The sequence below is a fragment of the Mus caroli genome, chromosome X, assembly GCF_900094665.2.
Source record: "Mus caroli chromosome X, CAROLI_EIJ_v1.1, whole genome shotgun sequence".
NCBI classification, from domain to species: Eukaryota; Metazoa; Chordata; class Mammalia; order Rodentia; family Muridae; genus Mus; species Mus caroli.
The window spans coordinates 4,192,733-4,212,566 of NC_034589.1; the positions used below are offsets into that span (position 1 = coordinate 4,192,733).

The 19,834-nt window shown below is 37.9% G+C and overlaps 1 protein-coding gene across 1 annotated transcript in view; it reads left to right on the forward strand.

Annotated features, from left to right (window-relative positions):
• The window catches only part of Otc (ornithine carbamoyltransferase), a 64,160-nt gene that overhangs the window by 8,748 nt on the left and 35,578 nt on the right, over positions 1-19,834 (forward strand). Inside the window, exons 2-4 of the mRNA XM_021153928.2 lie at positions 4,497-4,635; positions 6,343-6,424; positions 16,127-16,214. Coding sequence (XP_021009587.1) covers positions 4,497-4,635; positions 6,343-6,424; positions 16,127-16,214 — 309 coding nt within the window. The remainder of the gene's footprint in view (positions 1-4,496; positions 4,636-6,342; positions 6,425-16,126; positions 16,215-19,834) is intronic.

Below are 19,834 nucleotides of genomic sequence, written 5' to 3' on the forward strand. Positions count from 1 at the left end.
AAAAAAAAAAAAAAAAAAAAAAAAAAAAAAAAGGAGTAATAAGATGTAGAAGTTAGAAGTTTTAAGTCACTAAAAGGCATTGGTACTCAAGGTTTTGTTTTTTGTTTTTGTTTTTTGCAGGGCAGGGTTGTCATAAAAATTAGGAATAAAAATGTAAGGTCTTTGAAAAAAAACTATCCTTTTCATTTTGTGAAACTCAACCAGAACAATACAATTCAAAGGTCTATGGTTATATTATTATTGTTATAATGATGATGATGATGATGATGATGATGATGATCCCAGAGGCTAGAAGAGGGTGCCGGATGCCCTGAAACTGGGGTTACAGATGTTTGGGATTGAATCTGTTTCTTCTGGATGCCCATCCAGCTGAGCCACCACTGCAGTCCGCTCTCCGGCTTTGTTGTTGTCTGGTTTAGTGAAACTGTAACTTCTGTGAATGTGCAGAGGTTGGAGAATCCTTCCGGGGATGGTAGGAAGAGCAAGGGTAGTGAATCCTTTAAGGATACAGCTTTGAAAACCCAGCTTTTGTGGATTCCAAAAATAACAAGAATCCTGAGTTTGAACACCAGGCCAAAATGAAGGCCTTAAAATGAGCCCATGAGTTAGTTTTCCTGTTGCTGATGAATGTGAATCTAGCAGCTATAGTGATATTTCCTATATTCCCTGAAATACAGGGAGTGGAGTTTTCCAACCTAATATTTCTTCCTTTAAAATAATGTTGGAGGAAGTCTCAAGCCATATAATGGTAATGTGTTATCATAACACATGGAGTCTAAAGAGTTTATCACCTGCAGTCATACATTGTTCAGATTATATTTCAGGAGAAAATGTATTTTCAAAACTTCCCTAACTGTGAAGTGGCAAAGATTAGGCTGCCACACCTCTATTCAAAGACAGATTTAGAACATTTATTTTACAGAGCCCCATATGAAAGCTGCAGTTGACCTTGGAAATGCACAATTAGTCAAAGACTTTTCAACAGCACCAGTGCATATATATGCCAAGTGTTTTTAAATGTGACCATTAATTAGTATTATCAGAACCAAACTGGCCATCCTCTGTACCTAAACAAGGCCTCAATAATATATTTCAATATCAAGCATAATATTTAAGCAGAAATAATTGTAGAACAACCAAGACATATTCATTTAAAAATTAAAAATTGAAAACTTCCTATATACTAATTATTTTGTTAGCTTGGAAAAAGACTGTCTCTCTTAAAGTAACAATGGTTACATTTTTATAACAATATAAAATAATACAAATAAATAAATAATAATGATAATTAATAATATTTTTTACATTTTAATTTTGTTATACTTGGTTGGACACCAATCCAGCCACAAAACCTCTGACCCACACCTTGTCCAACCTGCAGAGTGAACTGGGACTGGAACCTAACACAAATCATCATCAGAGAGACTTTATTCAGCAACTGATGGGAGCAGGTGCTGAGTCCCATGGCCTGGCCTTCAGAGTCCTGCAGAGGCAGGGCTTTTGGAGTCCTGCAGAGGAAAAGAAGGAAGGATTAGAGGAGCCAGAGAGTTCAGGTACACCACAAAAACACAACCCACAGACAACTGACAGGACTCAAGTGGGCTCACAGAGATCAGAGAGCCTGTATGGGTCTGACCTAGGTTCATTGTATATATGTTATGGTTGTGTAGCTTGGTGTTCTTGTGGTGCCTGAGTGCATACCACATACATTCAGAAGCTTGTAGAGGTCAGGACATCAGATTCACTGGAACTGGAGTTACAGGCATTATGAGTTATCATATGTATACTGGGAACCAACCCTGAGTCCTCTACAAAAACACTGAACACTAATAACCACTCAGTCACCTCTCTAGGTCCACACTGAAAGTTACCTAAAACTTTGAAGATGGCTGCTTTAAAGAAATTCTCTTCTGTAGAGTGTATTATTCATGTATTTCTTAAAGTTGAAGACAGTCTTACATCTCTAAATTTTGTTCCACACAAAAATTGAAAAGATGAATTTCTTTCTATATGCAGTGAAATATATCATTTGTATCTCATATTAATACAGCCAGATCATTAGCCAACTCTCAATTCTATCATGTGATCTGAATAAAATATATACTCACTTATTGAACTTAGACAAACAAGTCAACTCTGCTAGACAGTTATTTAGTGAAATTTGTCCAAGTTATCATAGATTATGAAGTAGAATTAACAACTTGAGTAAATTTGTGATTTTCATACCTATGACCATGTCATATTGCAAAAATGTTTACATAAATCTCAATGGAATATATACCCAAATTAGTTTTGTATGATTGAATTCAAGTATGATCATTTTGTAGCAGTTAGTATGATCCTTGTAAAATTTAATGTTTAATAGATATGCTAAATCAATTTTCCTATGGTTTCTCAGTCTTTCTAATTAGTATTCATCTCCCCTAGTGTGATACGCATCAGTTATTATTAAATATAGATAACACCATGACACTGGGAACAATTTAATAAAAGCTGTTCATTTCATACATTTCATACAGTGATTACCTCAAGTAACAGGTATTACAAATGTGACAGAAGGCTAAGACGTTCTCTTCCTGTCTTGGTTTGTACCCAGGCCAAGCCAGTACTGACATTGCTCTCAGTGATTCAAGCTAGGAGTCAGAATCCCCAAAACAGACTTGCAAAGCAGATAGACAAGAATAAGTTCTATAAAAAGAAAATAAGAATCAGTTAAATAATATATACATTATCACTTACATATTATAAAATGGGTTACAGAAACCAAGCCAAGGGGTGACGATTAACAGGGAGGTTTTTTTTGTTTTTTTTTTTTTNTTTTTTTTTTTTTTAATATGTGAATCCAGCCATCTTGACAGACATTAGTCACCAAAGGCAGGATAAGGAAACAACCTAAGTGTACATCAACAGATGGATTGATGGAGATGTGCAACATATACACACATATACACACACTGAAATGCAGGAAATTCTTGTCTTTGGGACAACACAGATTAACCTCGAATACTATATAGTAAGTGAAATAAGCCATGAACAGGAGAGACACATCCCTCAGCATCTGACTTGTGTATGAAATGTGAAAAACTTGAACTTAGAAACGGAAAGTAGAACAGTGATTATTAAGGTGAGATGGAAGAGTGAGAGATGTTAGTCAAAGGGTACTAAGTTAGGCAGGAAGAATAAAATAATAGGTGCTAACTAGTTTACTGTTTTAAAGGCAAATTAAAAGAGGAGTCTTTAATAGAATGGACCTTACTCTTGTCAGGTGAAGCATTATGAACATTTCTCATGGGCCAGGGTGGAAAAAGAAAAGGAACTGGTATCATGGCATTGTTTCTGACCATGGCAAGTGATGTCCTGGATAGGGGAAAAGATCTTACTGGGGTGGTGGAGGCTGGATAAAGATAAACCTTTAGTATCCTAGGAAATTATTTTATCTCCATCAAAAACTGTTCTGGGAGAGTCTCTCTAAAGGATTCCCATACAACATAAACAGACCCTCAAACACCTACACCAATACTAAAAAACTAGAAAACAGTTAGATTTGCTCTTGAATTGACCTCACTTTGAGGAACTGAAGTAAAGGAAACAGAGCCAACAGGTCCTGGATTGTCTTCCCCCAATAAAGGAGATCAGTCGGAATCAGATATGAGCTGAAGGCAAAAGGTATCAACTTGCAACGAATTTGCCAAGCTTAAGAAATCACTACCATTGTTACATTATTACAGTTTATTATTTTACTCTCATTCTTGGGATACAAAAAAATAACCATAGAACTTTAAAACATCTTTCTGCATGACACTGGAAAATCTACAGGGCTGGCTGTGTTTTCACCCACTGACAAAAGGAGTAGAAGTCTTCACAAAGAGATATGACAGGAATAGGGGTAAACGACACACTTTTCTGTTGTGCATTATAAAGCTTGCTTGCACCGATTTCAAAAACAGTACGTAAGCTCTACATAATGCATATTATGCTGAGCACTGTTTCACATGATGTAAATAAGTATATTTTCACAATGACACTATAAAACCTTGAGTATCCTAGGAAATGGTTTTATCTCCAACAAAAACTGTTCTGAGAGAGTCTCTCTAAAGGATTCCCATACAACATAAACAGACACTCAAACACCTACACCAATATTTAAAAAACTATACTCTTTTTGTTGATGAGAAACAGCTACACAGAGAGGTTGGGTAACAAGCTTAAGGCTGCATGATTTAGTCAGTGGCAAAGTTGTCCAGCCAGCTAACTCAAGTGTGTCAGAATTCGAATTCTTTCCACAAAGCCTTTTTTTCCCCTCTCAAACTTAACAATCATTACATATATAAAATGGAAACCAGAACTATACTAGTTTTATTAATGCTTTGCAAAGAGGCATGCTGCACTATGTGATTTGCTTTGTTTGATTCCAAGACTAGGCCAATGGACTACCCCACAGCATTGTTCTTGTTTTATACCTACTGTCCTCTTCTTACTTCCCCCTTCTTTTGTAGGTGTGGGAAGCCAGTCCAGAGTCAAGTACAGCTGAAAGGCCGTGACCTCCTCACCTTGAAGAACTTCACAGGAGAGGAGATTCAGTACATGCTATGGCTCTCTGCAGATCTGAAATTCAGGATCAAGCAGAAAGGAGAAGTATGCGAGATATTTGCCTTTTCTTCTCTTCCATTACAAACCAAGGGCCCTTTTGGAGGCAGAGGAAAAAGAGAGCAGATTAAAATTCCCGAATTGTAGCTAAGTAATGAAACCTCACTGGCAAGGTAATTGCTTAGCACTGAGTGTCCAGGCATATAAACAAGCATAAAAAGCAGTTATTCAATGACAAGTCCTTGTAATTTTTCTTTCAGCCTAATGCTTATATGCATTAGTAACTGGATCTGAAACTGAGATATCATTTGTCTAGAAATATTTTATTCTTATATGTCCCTTTTCTCTCTGTGTTTTCTATCAGCTAAAACTTAAAGATAATGTTATTGTTTTAGCAATGCACCTGTGTTCTGGATTTATATCAGGTATGCTCATCATTAGGATGATATTCATAATGATGAAATTATGTTTAAAAAACATTCCAATTATAAAGAGACAAGTAAATTCTAGTCAAATAGGGAGAGAAATTAAATGCAGTGCATAGCCATGGGCACTGTTCTGCATTTTGAGCAATTTATGTTTCAAAATGCTAATGCAGTGGCTTCATTTAGAATGCTTAATTGTGAAAGCAGATTTGTATTCCAAATTTGTTCAAATGTTGCTTGTTTCTTTGTTTGTTTGTTTATGAGACTGGGTCTCACTCCGTAGCTTTGGCTGACCTGGAACTCTCTATGTAAATCAGGCTGGCCTCAAACTCACAGAGATCAATCTGTCTCTGCCTCTCCAGTGCCGGGATGTGTCACTTTGCATGGCTCAAAATGTTTGTTTGTTTGTTTGTTTTTAAGATTTGGTCACAGGCTGAGGAAGTTTGGTATGACTCTGACTTTCTTATCTAGTTGGCTAGCTCTCCAAGTACCAAAGAGACCAGGAGATGCTCCAATTTCTATGGGCTGATGTTCTTGTAGAATACCTGAAATGGAGGAAAAGGCACTCTTAGATCACAGACCATTGCCCTTTAATGCTTTGCTGCCTGGAGATCAGAAGAAAATAATACATCGTAGGCAGAAGTCCGATAATACATGAAGATGGAGGAAGAGCTTCACCCAACACTCAACCCCCCAGAGAGATTTCAAATGACTCTCAGGAACAAAGCCTTTATGTTCTTTCATGAGGGAGACTAAGACACATGAAGCTAAAAACTGAGGCTCATCAGAGTCCTAAGTAGGACTCATAGTGTCCCATGTAGGACAAAGTAGGATCTTACTAGTTGAGAAAGTCCTTCTGAATCAAAAATCTTCATCACTGAAAATTTAATGAGGATTTCAATAGAGTGAAGTAAGATAATGGCTCCAGTGTGAAGTCTTATGCTTTCGAACAAGCTCCCAAATTGATGCCACTAACCAGTAATGCTGTATCTCAAGCATAGTGACACTCATATGTAACCCTAGACCTTCAGAGGTGGAGATAAGATGTTTAGGAGTTCAAAGCCTGCCTCTGCTACACAGGAAGTTCAAGGCTAGCCTGGGCTACATGAGAAACCTGTCTCCAAAACTAATATTAATTTCTAATTTCATGCTAATAATCTGTGTATAGTGAATTTGAAGCACCTTTAAATTAGTTTTAAACAATATTGTCACTCCTTATTCATAAGTAGTAGTTAATTGATTTGTATTTTTATTAGCATTTTGAAATATAATGCTTGATGTTGGATAGTGTACCTTGCATTTTAATCCTATTTTTGTCTTTGGTTTTCAGTACTTACCTTTATTGCAAGGGAAATCCTTAGGAATGATTTTTGAGAAAAGAAGTACTCGAACAAGACTGTCCACGGAAACAGGTGAGTCTACTGACAAGCTCACACTTGTGTTGAAGAGCTGGCCAGAGGATGGAGACTTGGAAGGCTTAACTTGGTAGGGAGTTTTGTGTGTTGCTTTAGCAACCACAGAGAGCAAGTGTTTTGCTGGAAGCAGCAGTACAGAAGTGTCTTTCAATTCATGTAAAAAAAAAAAAACTATATGCAGAAAAATCAGCTTCATCTGTAGGAAGCCTGTGAAGACTTGACTAGAAACTTCAGACATTGCTTCACATTGATGGCAAAATGTAAGTGGACACGAATCCTGAGGCCCTAAACTCATGGGGGAAATGTACCTACTTTTACTCATGAATTTTCCCTCTGTGCCAATACTATTAGATGGTAGGAACTGAACCTCTTCGGCGTTCGGCAGCCTTATGTGATTCGGGGTTTACGTTGTAGCTATCAGGCCTCCTTTCCCTCTTACCAGTAACACCTAAGCTCTGGTAGATATTAAAATGTCTCAGTAGCTAGGAATCAGCTGATGTGTTTGCTCAGGGCACCACCACTGAATGTTTACCCTGGGGCCTCCTGGGAAGTCTGCATTTCTATTGGGTCTGCAGTTTGATGCAAGCTTTGTTGCACTCTGATTGTAAGACCTTGTTGAGATTCTCTTGTTTCAGCTCCTGATAGCATTCCACACTTCACTGGCATGGAGATGCCAGAAGGTTATCTTTACCTAAGTGTTCCTTTCCCAAGTACAGTGCAAGAAAACTCTAGAACATTATTGCCTATCAGAGCTCTTTCTTCAAAGCAGAAGAGATGTTCTCAGTACTGGAGTTCCTCAAAGTCCTATGAGGGTGCCATGTTCCCCATCCCTTGGATGTTGGTCTGGGGCACACAGAGCATGCACAGTGACAGTGGTCCACCGAGTTCTACTGCTGTTACCTCTTTTCTTGGGCTCTTTTCATTTCCATTCCAGGTTCAAGTATTAGAGATCATGCGAGGAAAAGATTAACTGAAAGAAAACCTGCTCTGACTTCCAAATCCATTCCTACTACTTGTGCCTAGATTCAAGGCAGGCAAAACGCAAGCGGTTGTCATTTTCTAAAGTGATTGTCTCCACAATGAGTCTCAAAGAGTTGATTTTTGAAACTTCCAAGCCAGGAATTACCTCTCTTCTTTTTCCCTGTATTTCTCTTTCACCAGACCTCCATTGAGTCAACAATGTCACCCAAATGAGTTGAGAAAGAAATGACACAAAAACATTGGCAGATTCTTCAGTCCTCAGATGCCTCACCCTGCCTTAAAAGCATCAGAGAGCACTTTCTCAGGCTTAGATGTTAACTACTACTCTATTACTTGTGATTTGGTCTGATAGCAACTAATAATGAAGTTCATCAAACAGATAGCCAAAATAAAACCAAACAGTGGATTTCACAAGGATTAAGCGACCTCTAAGTTCACTCAGTAAAACAACACCAAGGTTTGAAGCTCAAGACCACTGTTCTTATTGCCCTTTGAGAAAAGGAAACAGGAAGAGGAGAAATATATAAGATGTCACCTGATCTTAGAAGTTCTAGGAAGGAAACAGATGGTTCTATTTTTCTCTTTAAATCTGGCTCCTGCAAGACGTCTCTTTGGCATCTGATCGATGGTGGGGAGAAATGAAGAGACCTGTCTGTAATTCTTAAACACTTCCAACACTGATCTTCCATGAATCTAGCAGAATTTCATCTTTAAAAAAATGTAATCATTGTTACTTTAAGAGAGATAGTCCTTTTCCAAGCTACTGAAATAATTAATACATAGGAAGTTTTCAATTTTTAATTTTTAAATGAATATGTCTTAGTTGTTCTACAACTATCTGTTTAAATATTATGCTTGATATTAAAATATACGTGAACATTTTCCTCCATAATGATGTATTAAACCTACCAGTAATGGCAAGAATGAGGCTATAACACAATTTTTGATAAAGACTGTGACAAGTGTGCCATATTAATTATATGGTTCACCTCACTCCACCCTCACTACAATGCTAGGAAAGTAAGAAGGAGGAAAGCGCGTTGAACCAGGTTTAGGAAATGGTCCAAGTACAGAGAGCTAACATATGGCAGGCATGTGATTGGATGCTATTATTAAATGTAGTTTTAAAAATAGCTAGTTCAGTCGAAGCATGAGATAGTCCCAGTTAATTCTAGTGAAACTGTTGCCACAAATGGCACTAAGCATTTTGTTAGATGACAATTGTCTATAAAGAAACACTCTAAAACAAAATTGCAAACTCTATTAACAAATGCACAGGGACAGGACTATTTGCCCTTTAAAATGTATGCTTCACAGAGTAGTTGTCACTCTCCTCAGTAAATCCTTGTGGATCTAATTGGACATGGAATGCTGCCAGCTAAACTCAGTAACAGACCAATCAGAGGGAGAAGCTGCCTTAAACACTTACAAAAAAGACAAAGCCCAATGGAAGCCATGAAGAAACTGGTCTTCTATGTAAATATGAATCACTGGGAGATACATATGGGGAGCTTGCTTGTGCATCTTCTCACAGCACTGCACCCCCACTTTCCTATGTGCATAGTAATGGTGGTTCTTTGGTAGACTTTTTCAACAGATGCAACATATGTCCTTGGTATTTAGAATGAAAATACATTGTATCTAACCATCTATTACTTGGACAGAATTTTACTATTCCCTGGGATGGGGATTCTTATACTCTAGTCCTTGAGGATTCCATCTTATGCCTGAGATCCAGGAATCCAGAAACGTTTCTACTTATTTCAGGAGACAGGGCATGGTTATCTACTCACATTAATTATGTATGGAACATGTATATTAACATCTAACAGGAACTGCACATATCAATAAGTATATGATATAGCTCAGTAGATTCTTACAATAAATACATTACAAATACCCAAGAAAGGAGAAAGTTAACATCACTCAGAAGCCCTTTGCATCAACCCTGCTTTTTCTTCAAGCTTCTATGCATCCATCCAAGTGCAACCATCATCTAGGTTTCTACTACCACAGATGAGTTCTGCCCTTTTCAACCTTTATAGTGAAAGACCCACTCAGCATGTGCTCTTTTGTGTCTGGCCTCTTTGCTCTGCATTATGTTCGTAAGATAATGTCTCTGCCTCTGTGTGTAGTTTTAGAACATTCATTCCACATCCCTCTATGTATGCCTCCCTGGCAAACCAGGCAACTCTCCTGTGTATCTACTGGCAATTGTATTCGTTCATTGCAAATTAATTGGGTTGATAGACAGATACTTTTTAATCTTAGTAAATGCAGTAGCTGATAGAAAAATGCACAGGGAATTAAATAATTCTTCCCATTATTTAACATAGACATGTCACTTTCAAGGTGAAATTGAAGTTGGTATTGCAGCAGCTGTTTCAACTTCATCATTTTTACATAGATACAAATATAAAAAATGGGATGCTATTCTGAAGCTATGATGGCAAATCATAGACAGGCTAAGGATGGCTTCAGTTCTACCAACAAGAGTCATCAGACCCCTCCTATTTATACTGAATGAATTCTTATTTTCATCTGGTGTTCCAAAGCCCACAGGAATATGCAAAGTAAACAAAGAGCAATGTAATATTTACTGCACTTTCTCAAACTGAAATTGAGAAATTAACAGGAGAAGAACCATTGAATAAAAATAGCTGCTTCTGAAAGCAGGAGCAAATGTAAGAGGTAGAAGAATTCATCTGTATGAAGGGTGGCAGGAGAGTGGAGAGCCATCCTTCTGACCTTTCCTCCACCGTAGCTGCTCAGCTGCTTTTCAGATCCTTTAACATCCTTTGAATAATCATGACTCAGGCCTGGGAACTTAGCAAATAGTTGTCTTGAGCCTTTGGATAGGTGTCTGAGTTTCTTTCTGACCACTTTTTTAAAAAAGGAGAAATCCCTTTTCAGAAGTGATTGCTATCCAACCTTTAGCACTTTACATCAAGCTTGACACAGAATCATTTGGGATGAAGGGATTTTTAATGGAGAAAATGCCTCCATAATATTTTCCTGTAGGCTATGCTATAGGGCATTTTCTTGATTAGTGATTGATGTGAGAGGGTTCAGCCCAGTGGGATTGGTGCAATCTCTGGGCTGGTGGTCCTGGGTGCTATAAGAAAACAGCCTGAGTAAGCCCTGAAGAGCAAGCCAGTAAGCAGCACTTCTCCAGGGCCTCTGCGTCAGCTCCTGCCTCCAGGTTTCTGCCCTCTTTGAGTTTCTCCACTGATTACCCTTAGCGATGGAAAATCACCTGATAGGTCAGAGATGAAACAAACCATTAACTCCCCAAATTGTTTATGGCCATTTGATTTATCACAGCAACAGAAACCCTAACTAAGGCAAGCCCCACACCTTTGGTCTTTGTCATGAACTAAAGCCTTCTTAAAATTGCTTTTTCTGACCCATTCTTCCAATTTCTGTCACTCATGTTCATGCTAGATATGAATCTACTTTGTTGTATGATGAGGGAAGTATAAAGGTATCATAATAGTCCCAAGTTTCTGCCACAGAATGACTTCTTCCGTATGAGCTATAATATGGGTCAGACATGACAAGTGGTCTTAAACTTTCTTTTGTGTGGATATGTGTATACTTCCTATATGCTCAGATGTTTGTGTGTGAATGGGTGCATATATGTACATGCTTGTGCAGGGAACAGGACAACTTATGGTCTCATTTCTCACCCACTATCTACCTTTTTTATTTGTTTATCTTATGAGACCAATCATCTCACTGACCTGGACCTCGAAAGATAGGCTAGGCTCACTGGCCAGTAAGCCTTGAGCATCTGCCTGTCTCACCTGCCCGGCACTGGGCTTATAACAGATAGCACTGTGTCCGGTATTTTTACATGGGTTCTGGCCATCATACTGAGGTTTTCCTGCTCACTTGGCAAGCAGCTTACCGAATGAGCTCTCCTTTAAGAATCATTAGATTTCCTTTGCCCTCTTTCTTTACAGTCACAACCCTCAGTAGTGCCTATCATTTGGCCTGGCATATGGTAGAGGTGCACAATAAAATTTTTCTTGATGAGTATTAACTATTCAACTGTGTTTAGGTTAGCTTTGCATGTTTATATATAAATGGAGTGCTCAGGAATTGTCATCATTTACAACCATCACTGACTTCACTCAAGGAGTTGACTTCATGCATTTGAAGTTTCTGTTCTTTCCATCAACACTATGGAGAAGTTTGATGGAGATGAAAAAAGCAAGAGCTATCAGTTTGGGGAATGGGCCCTCTTTCCAGAGTCAATGTCCTTCCTTCAGCCATCAATGCATTCAACAAATATTCCTGAAACACTTAAAATTTGATGTCTTTATATTAAATGTTTGTGACTTAATTAACAGTAAACAAAGCATGGGAAACCCTCTGCCCTCATGGAACTTACTTTCTAGTAAGTAAAGAGATAACAAACAATAGACATAATAACTATGCAAACAATAGAGTATGTTGAATCAAAATACATACCTTCAGCACAGAGAAGGGGTCTAATGATGAGGCAGAAAGGTTTGCCCCATTAATAGAATTGGTGCTTTTACCCTGGATGAAGTAGAAAAAAATCACCTGGGATTTCTGGGGAAAGGTGAATCACAGTCTAAGTGGCACTTTTTAAAGTAACCAGACTATTCTATTGAAATTAGACTGTGGGTATAAGGGGTATAGAAACAAGACAAATACAGTGAAGTACATCCGTGTGGTGAGAGCTGGATGGCGGGTTGGGGGGTGGCATGCTAGAACCAGTGTGGTAGTAATCAGCAAGCTAGGAAGGACAGGCTCTAAATGTGTTTGAAAGGACATCCAAAGAGGTTGAATTTACTTGGCAGAAGATAGGTGTTAATGATGACTTCTAGATCTCCACCTGAGCAATGCTGAAAGCTGCAGGTGAAATGTGCTGAAAAGGGAATAAACAGACACTCGCTGCTTGCATTGAGACTGAGATCTCTGTTAGACATACAAAGGAAGATGTTGTAAAAAGAACTTGAATGTAAGTCTGGAGTTTTCAAGTAAGACCCAGAATACAGGTGTTTAAGGGTCAACATCATAGAGATAGCACTAGAAGCCATGGAACTTGATATAGTGACTGTAGATGGAGGGAAGAGGACCAAGAATTAACCCTGGAATGCTCCAAGGTTTATGAAAAATAGTAGAAACCAGAAATCAAGGATGTTCAAATAAGGCACTACATTCACTTTCAAGTATCAAGACCAAGAAGGAAAATTACCAATGTAAATATCAAACCAAGAAGGTATGATATTCTGGGGTTTATACAATGAATAGTTATTCAGAAGAGACTGGTACACAACTTTGTTGAAGAGATTGAGGGAAAAAAAAAGAGGGGTAAAAAGATGGAACAACATGGAGGTCATGATCATGTTAATGAGAAGAGTTTCACTTCAGTGATAACTAGCAAAGCTTTATAGAGCTGAATTTGATGGAAATGAGAAGAGAGAAAGGGGCTGATTAGAGAGGAGCAAAGAATTGAAGTTATTCTTCAAAGTGAATGTGGTACCAAGGAAAATGTTTTTATTAACTATTGAGTATAGTTCTTAGAGGTTAAGGTACAAGAGATCAAGAATTGATAATGTCCATGAACACTCAAAAGAGCTTGTCTATGAATAGAATCATGAGACAAAGATGACACATAGATTGTTAATTACTTTGAGTAAATATCTAAAGAATGTGGGTGAAATGGACATGTCAATAAGACAGTAGGAAGAGACATGGGAATGCAAGTGATGAGAAGTTCATCTGTGCTTAGTGATAAATAAAACAGGATATGTGGATACAGTTGTTGGCAACAGGATAGTGGATACAGTTGTTGGATGTTCTCTGATAGCTGTGATATGCTCACTGAGGTAAGAAATAAGCCCAAGAGTTGAATAGTGAGGCTATTTTCAAAATGCTTACATATCAGTCATAAAACTACTTTCTTACTACTTTAGCTGCTTTCATTCTGGTCTGAGTTCTGAATTTTCATCCAAATTTTACAAATGCCTTTCCTAACTAGTCTCTTTGATGCTGACCATTTATTTATATATCCCACTAAAACCAAAGACTGATTTTGTTACTCATCTGGTCCAACCTTCAGTAGATTTCCATTTTTTTTCCTCAGGCAAAACTCACAGTTTTTGCTTTTTCTTCATACCTTCTACTTCTCACACACTCTATATTTTCCATGCCCACCTTCTTGCTATCTCTTGTATCAGCCCATTATGACCATTGCACAAGACAGATAAATACTCTTCCCTTATACCATATGTTTCTCATAATTCACACTCACGTATTCCTCAACCTTCACACAAATACCCCTCACTCAGTATGGCTTCAGTGACCATGGCCCTTAAAATGGCCATTCTGGTCTTATATTTCCTGCCACACTTTCTTACTCAAATTAACCTATAATACATTCAGTCTACTCACTCTCTTTATAGTCAGTCTTTCACAGCTAGAATATGTTACATGAAAGCAAAGAGTTATATTTTATAGAATTTCTACAATAGCACCTACTAGACTATTTCTCAGGGGGAAATCAATGGAGATAGGTGTATAAAGTGCCAGCGAGTGCTCTTAATTTGTGTTGTAAGATTCAGGACACACTAATTTCTAGTACGGTGACAGACAGAGCAACATAAAGGATGGTGATTGTAGCTTTAATGCTTATTTTTTAATAATATATGTTTTAGAATAAATACAAAGTAGAAAGATTAGCATAAGGAACACACAATACTTAATCTTAACAAGTGGTTAGCATATTTTTTGCCTTAGTTTGTCTACTTCCTCTCACTGCTGAAGTATTTTTAGTGAAATTAAAACTATGACATTTTATGCCCCCAAACATTCCCTATTATTATTAAAACATACAGAATATTTTCTTCAGTAGCTACAATATCATTAACAAAATGATTCCTTAACAATATTTCATAACACTCTGTCCTGGTTTTGGTTTCTACTGTTGTACAAACACTATATAGAAAACATCTTTGGGAAGATGTTTATGGCTTATTTCATATTAATTAGAATTGTCAGGTCAAAATTCATCAAGAAAGGAATTCAGGGCAGGCACTCAAGGCAGGAACCCAGAGGCAGGAGCTAGTGCAGAGGCATGGAGGGGTGTTGCTTACTGACTTCCTCCTTCTGGCTTGTCCAGCCTGTTTTCTTATAGAACTTAGGATCAGTATCCCAGGGATGGCACCACCCACAGTGGGCTGGGCTCTCCTGTATCAATCACTAATCAAAAAAAAAAAAATGCCCTACAGGCCTGCCTAAAACCCAATCTTATGGAGGCATTTTCTCAATTGAAGTTCCTTCTTCCCAGATGACCCCAGTTTGTGTCAAACAGATAAAAAAAAAACCTATAGCCAGGAAATAGTCTATATTGAAATATTGTTATTCAAATTGTATTAATACAACAGTGAAGAGTGTCAGGAAATTTTGAGTCAAACTTTCATTTTTTTTAAGGCAAAGTTCCATTTGTAGGTCCAGAATTCCTCACCCAATTCAATGGGCAATTAATGATTTCTTCCTCACAAAAGAAATCCTCCAGATAGAATTAGCAAGTTATGACAGTTATATATTTTCAAGGACATTAATTTTACACGTTACAACATAAAGGGCAAAGTATATTTGCAAAATATTCCAGACAAGTATTTATCTTCAAATTATGCTTCTTTGCCTTTCCTTTATATTCTGGAGCAATTCTGTACATGAACTCTATCTCAGATGACATAATAAAGTTCTGGTCAACTGTCAACAGCTCCCACAAATTTGCCTCAGATCCTATGTCAAAAGCCTCTGCCATTTGTCCTCACAGAGTTTAACTGTGGCTTGAGGCAGACTCCTATGTGTCTAGTTCTCTTCACCCTATCAATAGAATGTGTGATGAGTAGAGTGTAGGAGCCAGGTTCCTGTGCTCAGGCATATATAATACACTAAACATGTGAAGACAGTGGGGAAGCAGGGAGATAATGTTTTAGTTGGTACTTAGCTTTGTCTTCATTAGAAGATGAAAACCAGTAACCCTTTATTTCTTTGTGACTTTAAACTACCGTCTCAGCACTTGCTTTATATTTTTAGTTTTTGCATAGTTTAAAAACATAAAGTATTATTTATGCATACAAAAATGAAGCTATTAAATGTGCCCTTCAATGTTGACAAATGCTTATGTCTGTATAACCTGGAAGCTCTCTGAAGATGTAAAGTATTTCAAATAATATCCTCCCATGCTGCAGCAACAGCTATTTTAATTCCTTCTATTTCTGATACTTATTCCTAGACATTTTCCAACACTAAATATTTACTCTTTCATTTAGCATAATGTTTCTGAAGGTTCGTTCTTTTTTATTATTGATTAATACTCCATTATAATCCAGGATATCCCACATAGCTTCAGTTTATTTCTCTGTCTTCCTAGAAGGATGTCTTTTTATAATTTGAAGAGTTAAAAAATAGGCATAGCTCCCCAAAGAGAGCAATGTCCCATTATTACCACCTCTTGAAAAAATTGGCAAGAGATAAAAGCATACACTGAAAAGTTAGTTAATTTGGCTATGCTTGGGAATTTCCTAGCAGAGACGATGAAGAGCTTTGAGGTGACGATTTTCTCCATTGACATAGCTGGTGCGAGTGCTGATACCTCACAATTTTGGTTAACATTTTAGTTCTTTCCCCCCCCCCTCTCAATACATTCACTGTCTTTTTCTTTTGTTCTAGGCTTTGCTCTGCTGGGAGGACACCCTTCCTTTCTTACCACACAAGACATTCACTTGGGTGTGAATGAAAGTCTCACGGACACAGCTCGGTTTGTAAAACTTCTTCCTTCCAAAGTTTATTTCAAACTCTGATGGGTTAGTTTAAAAAGGAAGATGATGCTTCTCCTTAAATAATGGTTTCCCCCTTTCGGTGTCTTTTGTACCTTCTCCCCTTTACGCGGCTCTGTATTTAATGTTTGAAACACCTCTCTTTCATTCTGTAGACCCTTTCTACGAGTATCTTAGTTTGTTCCCATTGTTATGATAAAGGCCAAGGTAAAAGCAATTTGGGCAGAAAAGGGTTATTTCATCTTAAAGTCCACATAAATCCATTTTAAGATGAAATAAACCTTTTCCTTACCAAAGAAAGAAAGCCAGGGCAAGAACTCAAGACAGAAACCAGGATGCAGGAACTAAAGCAGAGGCCATAGAAGAATGGTGTTTAATGGCTTGCTCAACCTGCCTTCTTAAACCGTTCAGGACCACCTGCCCAGGAGAAGCATCACTCACACTGAGTGGGGCCCTCTTCTAGTGATTGGCAATCAAGAAAATGTCCCTGCAGGCAATCCGGTGGAAGCATTTTCTCAGTTGAGGTTCCTCTTCCTATTAGACTCTAGCTTCTATCAAGTTGATAAGAAAAAAAAAATAACAAGGACAATGTTGAAGTTTTATTTCTTAGCAATTTATTTTTAATTTTATGTGTATATACGGCCTTCTTGTTTGCATGTCTGTGCACAACACAAATGACTGCTGTTCCTAGAGACCAGAAGTAAGCATTAGATGCCCCAGGATTGGCATTTAAGAGGTCTGTGAGCTGTCATTTGAGAGGGAACTGAACCTAGGTCCTCTGGAAAAACAAGCAGTGCACCTATCCATGGAATCATCTGCCCCTCCCTTTTAGCAATTTTATAGATGATTATTATAAAATTTCAAATTTAATATCTTGATAAGATAAAAATCTTATCAAGATGACTCTTACATTTAACCATCAAGAAAGTGGGAGTATAAGGAAACTGTCATGTTCAGTAAGTCAAAGCTCATCTGTATCAATACTATGAACAGCTAACAACTTATTGGACACTAACTATGGCCAAGTATTAACCTAACTTATTTAACCCTAGTAACAATCCAAACAGATTGACATATGAAAGTGAGACAACATAATCAGGAACACACATACTTGCTGTGACAGCACAGAGTCTCAAAGTCCGAGGTATTAATATAGCAGATTGCTAAAAGAGAATGACAGACCATTAAAATACATATTCACTGAGAAACTAGCACAGAATGGCTCTATTCCATTCACTATGTACTCTTCAAGGTCACCATGTATACTAATCTGCAGCCAAAACCTAGGGGGAGAAAGCTGTATTTATTTCTAACCCGCCTTCCAGAGAAGGACCACAATTAATAGAAGCAACACTACAGTGGCCAATACTAGTAAGTCATACTCAGCTAGAGGAAAGTTGGAGCAATTAATTATGAATTAATTCTGCTTTAGTTTTGTGGAATCAGAATTACTGGGCAAATAATAATCTCAGTTAGTAGCAGTTTACTTGAAAATATGTAAACTGCCATAAATTAATAAAACTGCCATAATTAATAAAGTGACTCTAGAGGCAGAGGCAGGCGGATTACTGAGTTCGAGGACAGCCTGGTCTACAGAGTGAGTTCCAGGACAGCCAGGGCTATACAGAGAAACCCTGTCTCAAAAAAAAAAAAAATAAATAAATAAAGTGACTCTAGCTCCCGATATAATGTTGAAATGTTAAACCATAGGTCTTCTGACTTCCTGTGTAATAATCTCAGGACTCTAACACCTTTTACTCATAAATCCAAAGAAAATGTCTTTGTTAAATGGTTTGTAACAATAGAGAAGCATATCTTTTTCCCTAAACAACTTCTGACACAAAGCGGCTCTTTCCAGATAATCTCTGCTTTTTACGGCAGCTCTTTCAGTATATGCTAGAGTATTTGCCTTAGTTGACTTGCTAAAGATATTCAACAACTCATCTTCAAGCCTTTTATATTTGAAGATGTTACATTATTTCATATAAAGCATTAAGATTACTAAAACATGATGTCATTGTCCTCTAGACAGCAGGGACGCAGAGAAGAACTGAACATATATTAGAACATATTTTCAAGTAAACTGCTACTATCTGAGATTATTATTTGCCCAGTAATTCTGATTCCACAAAACTAAAGCAGAATTAATTCATAATCAAATAACCAAAGCAAATGAGAGGAAAAAGACAAAGCTACATTTAGGAGAGCGGTTTTGATGGAGTAGTTCCAGAAAGCACCAGGTGAGCAGCGGTGAATAAATCCTGTGTGAACTAATGGTTGCAGCAGTACCCAGTTGAGCCAGCATCCAGGAAAAGGGAAAGCAGTACAGACTGGCAGCTAGAACAAGATTCGGGTCCTGGAATGAGTGGACTGTTAAGGATGCTCAAAGCAAGAGTCAAAGATCTAACCACAGTTGAGAGCAGGGAATGAATACATGTGCTTTTCTTTGCCTGCCCTCCAAGTAGTCCCCGCAGCCCATGAGGCTTTAGAGAAGCTCCACACATATCCTGAGCAAAGCAATCTATTCACTAGCTCTAACAGAGCCATGACCTTTTGAGATCTTGTAATTACTTCTATTGTTGTGCATGGTAGAATACGGATACAACTGGGTCCATATAATTCTTTCTGATCACTAAACCCAACCTAAAAGGTTAAATAGAAATAGTAAAACTTCTTCAACAATATGTCTTCAAGGATGTTTACCACAGAGCTCTTGTGGTAAACTTTTGCAAAATAAACAGTATTGGCCAGTTTTTTTTTATTAGACAAAGAAGCCATGGCACACAGAAGTAATGAAACTTGGCTGCTAGGTCAGCATTTGCATGATTTGATTACCCATGGATTCTACTTCTATCCACAGAAAGAAATGTTATAGGAACTTCTGACTTGGAGCTCCCTGACACCATGCTGAGGTTCGGTCTCTGCGGATATGCTATGTTAGCCCTCATAGGACTCAACACAGTCATACCTGCACTTATGAGAGATCTGAACAATAAAATATCAACTACAATCACCAATGAGACCGATACATGCAGGAGAGTTCAGGAGAAACTGGGCACAAGCTTCCAAACCTGTTCTTTTGGAGCCATACAGGATACACTTCATTCCTTGAGCAACGCCTTGTGACACAGAATGTGAAACATTGACAAAAAGAGGCCTACAGTAGACTCACCTCTCATTTTTCGCTTTACCTCACCCCACCTGGCATGTAACCAAATTCCTGCCCCTTGCCCCCAACAGAAAGCACGTGTTTACTTCAAGTCAGGTGGTTTAAAAGAGTGTTTTAGGCACAGTGTCTCGGTGCCTGGGAATAGTGGAAATTCCTCCAAATGAAGTTCCCAGATGTTACTTCAAGAACCAGCCTTAGTTCAGATCTTTTAAAGGGTAATAGGTTGTTTTGCTTTGTTAATTAAACGTTTTATGACATTGTTTCCTCTGTTAAATGAAGGACTTCCAATCTTTCAGGTCCACTTTTTGGGGAGTGAGAGAGATGATGTCATCTGTTTCTTTTATTTGTGAGTGGCCAGCTGTGTGTATGTGTGTGTGTGTGTGTGTGTGTGTGTGTGTGTGAGAGAGAGAGAGAGAGAGAGAGAGAGAGAGA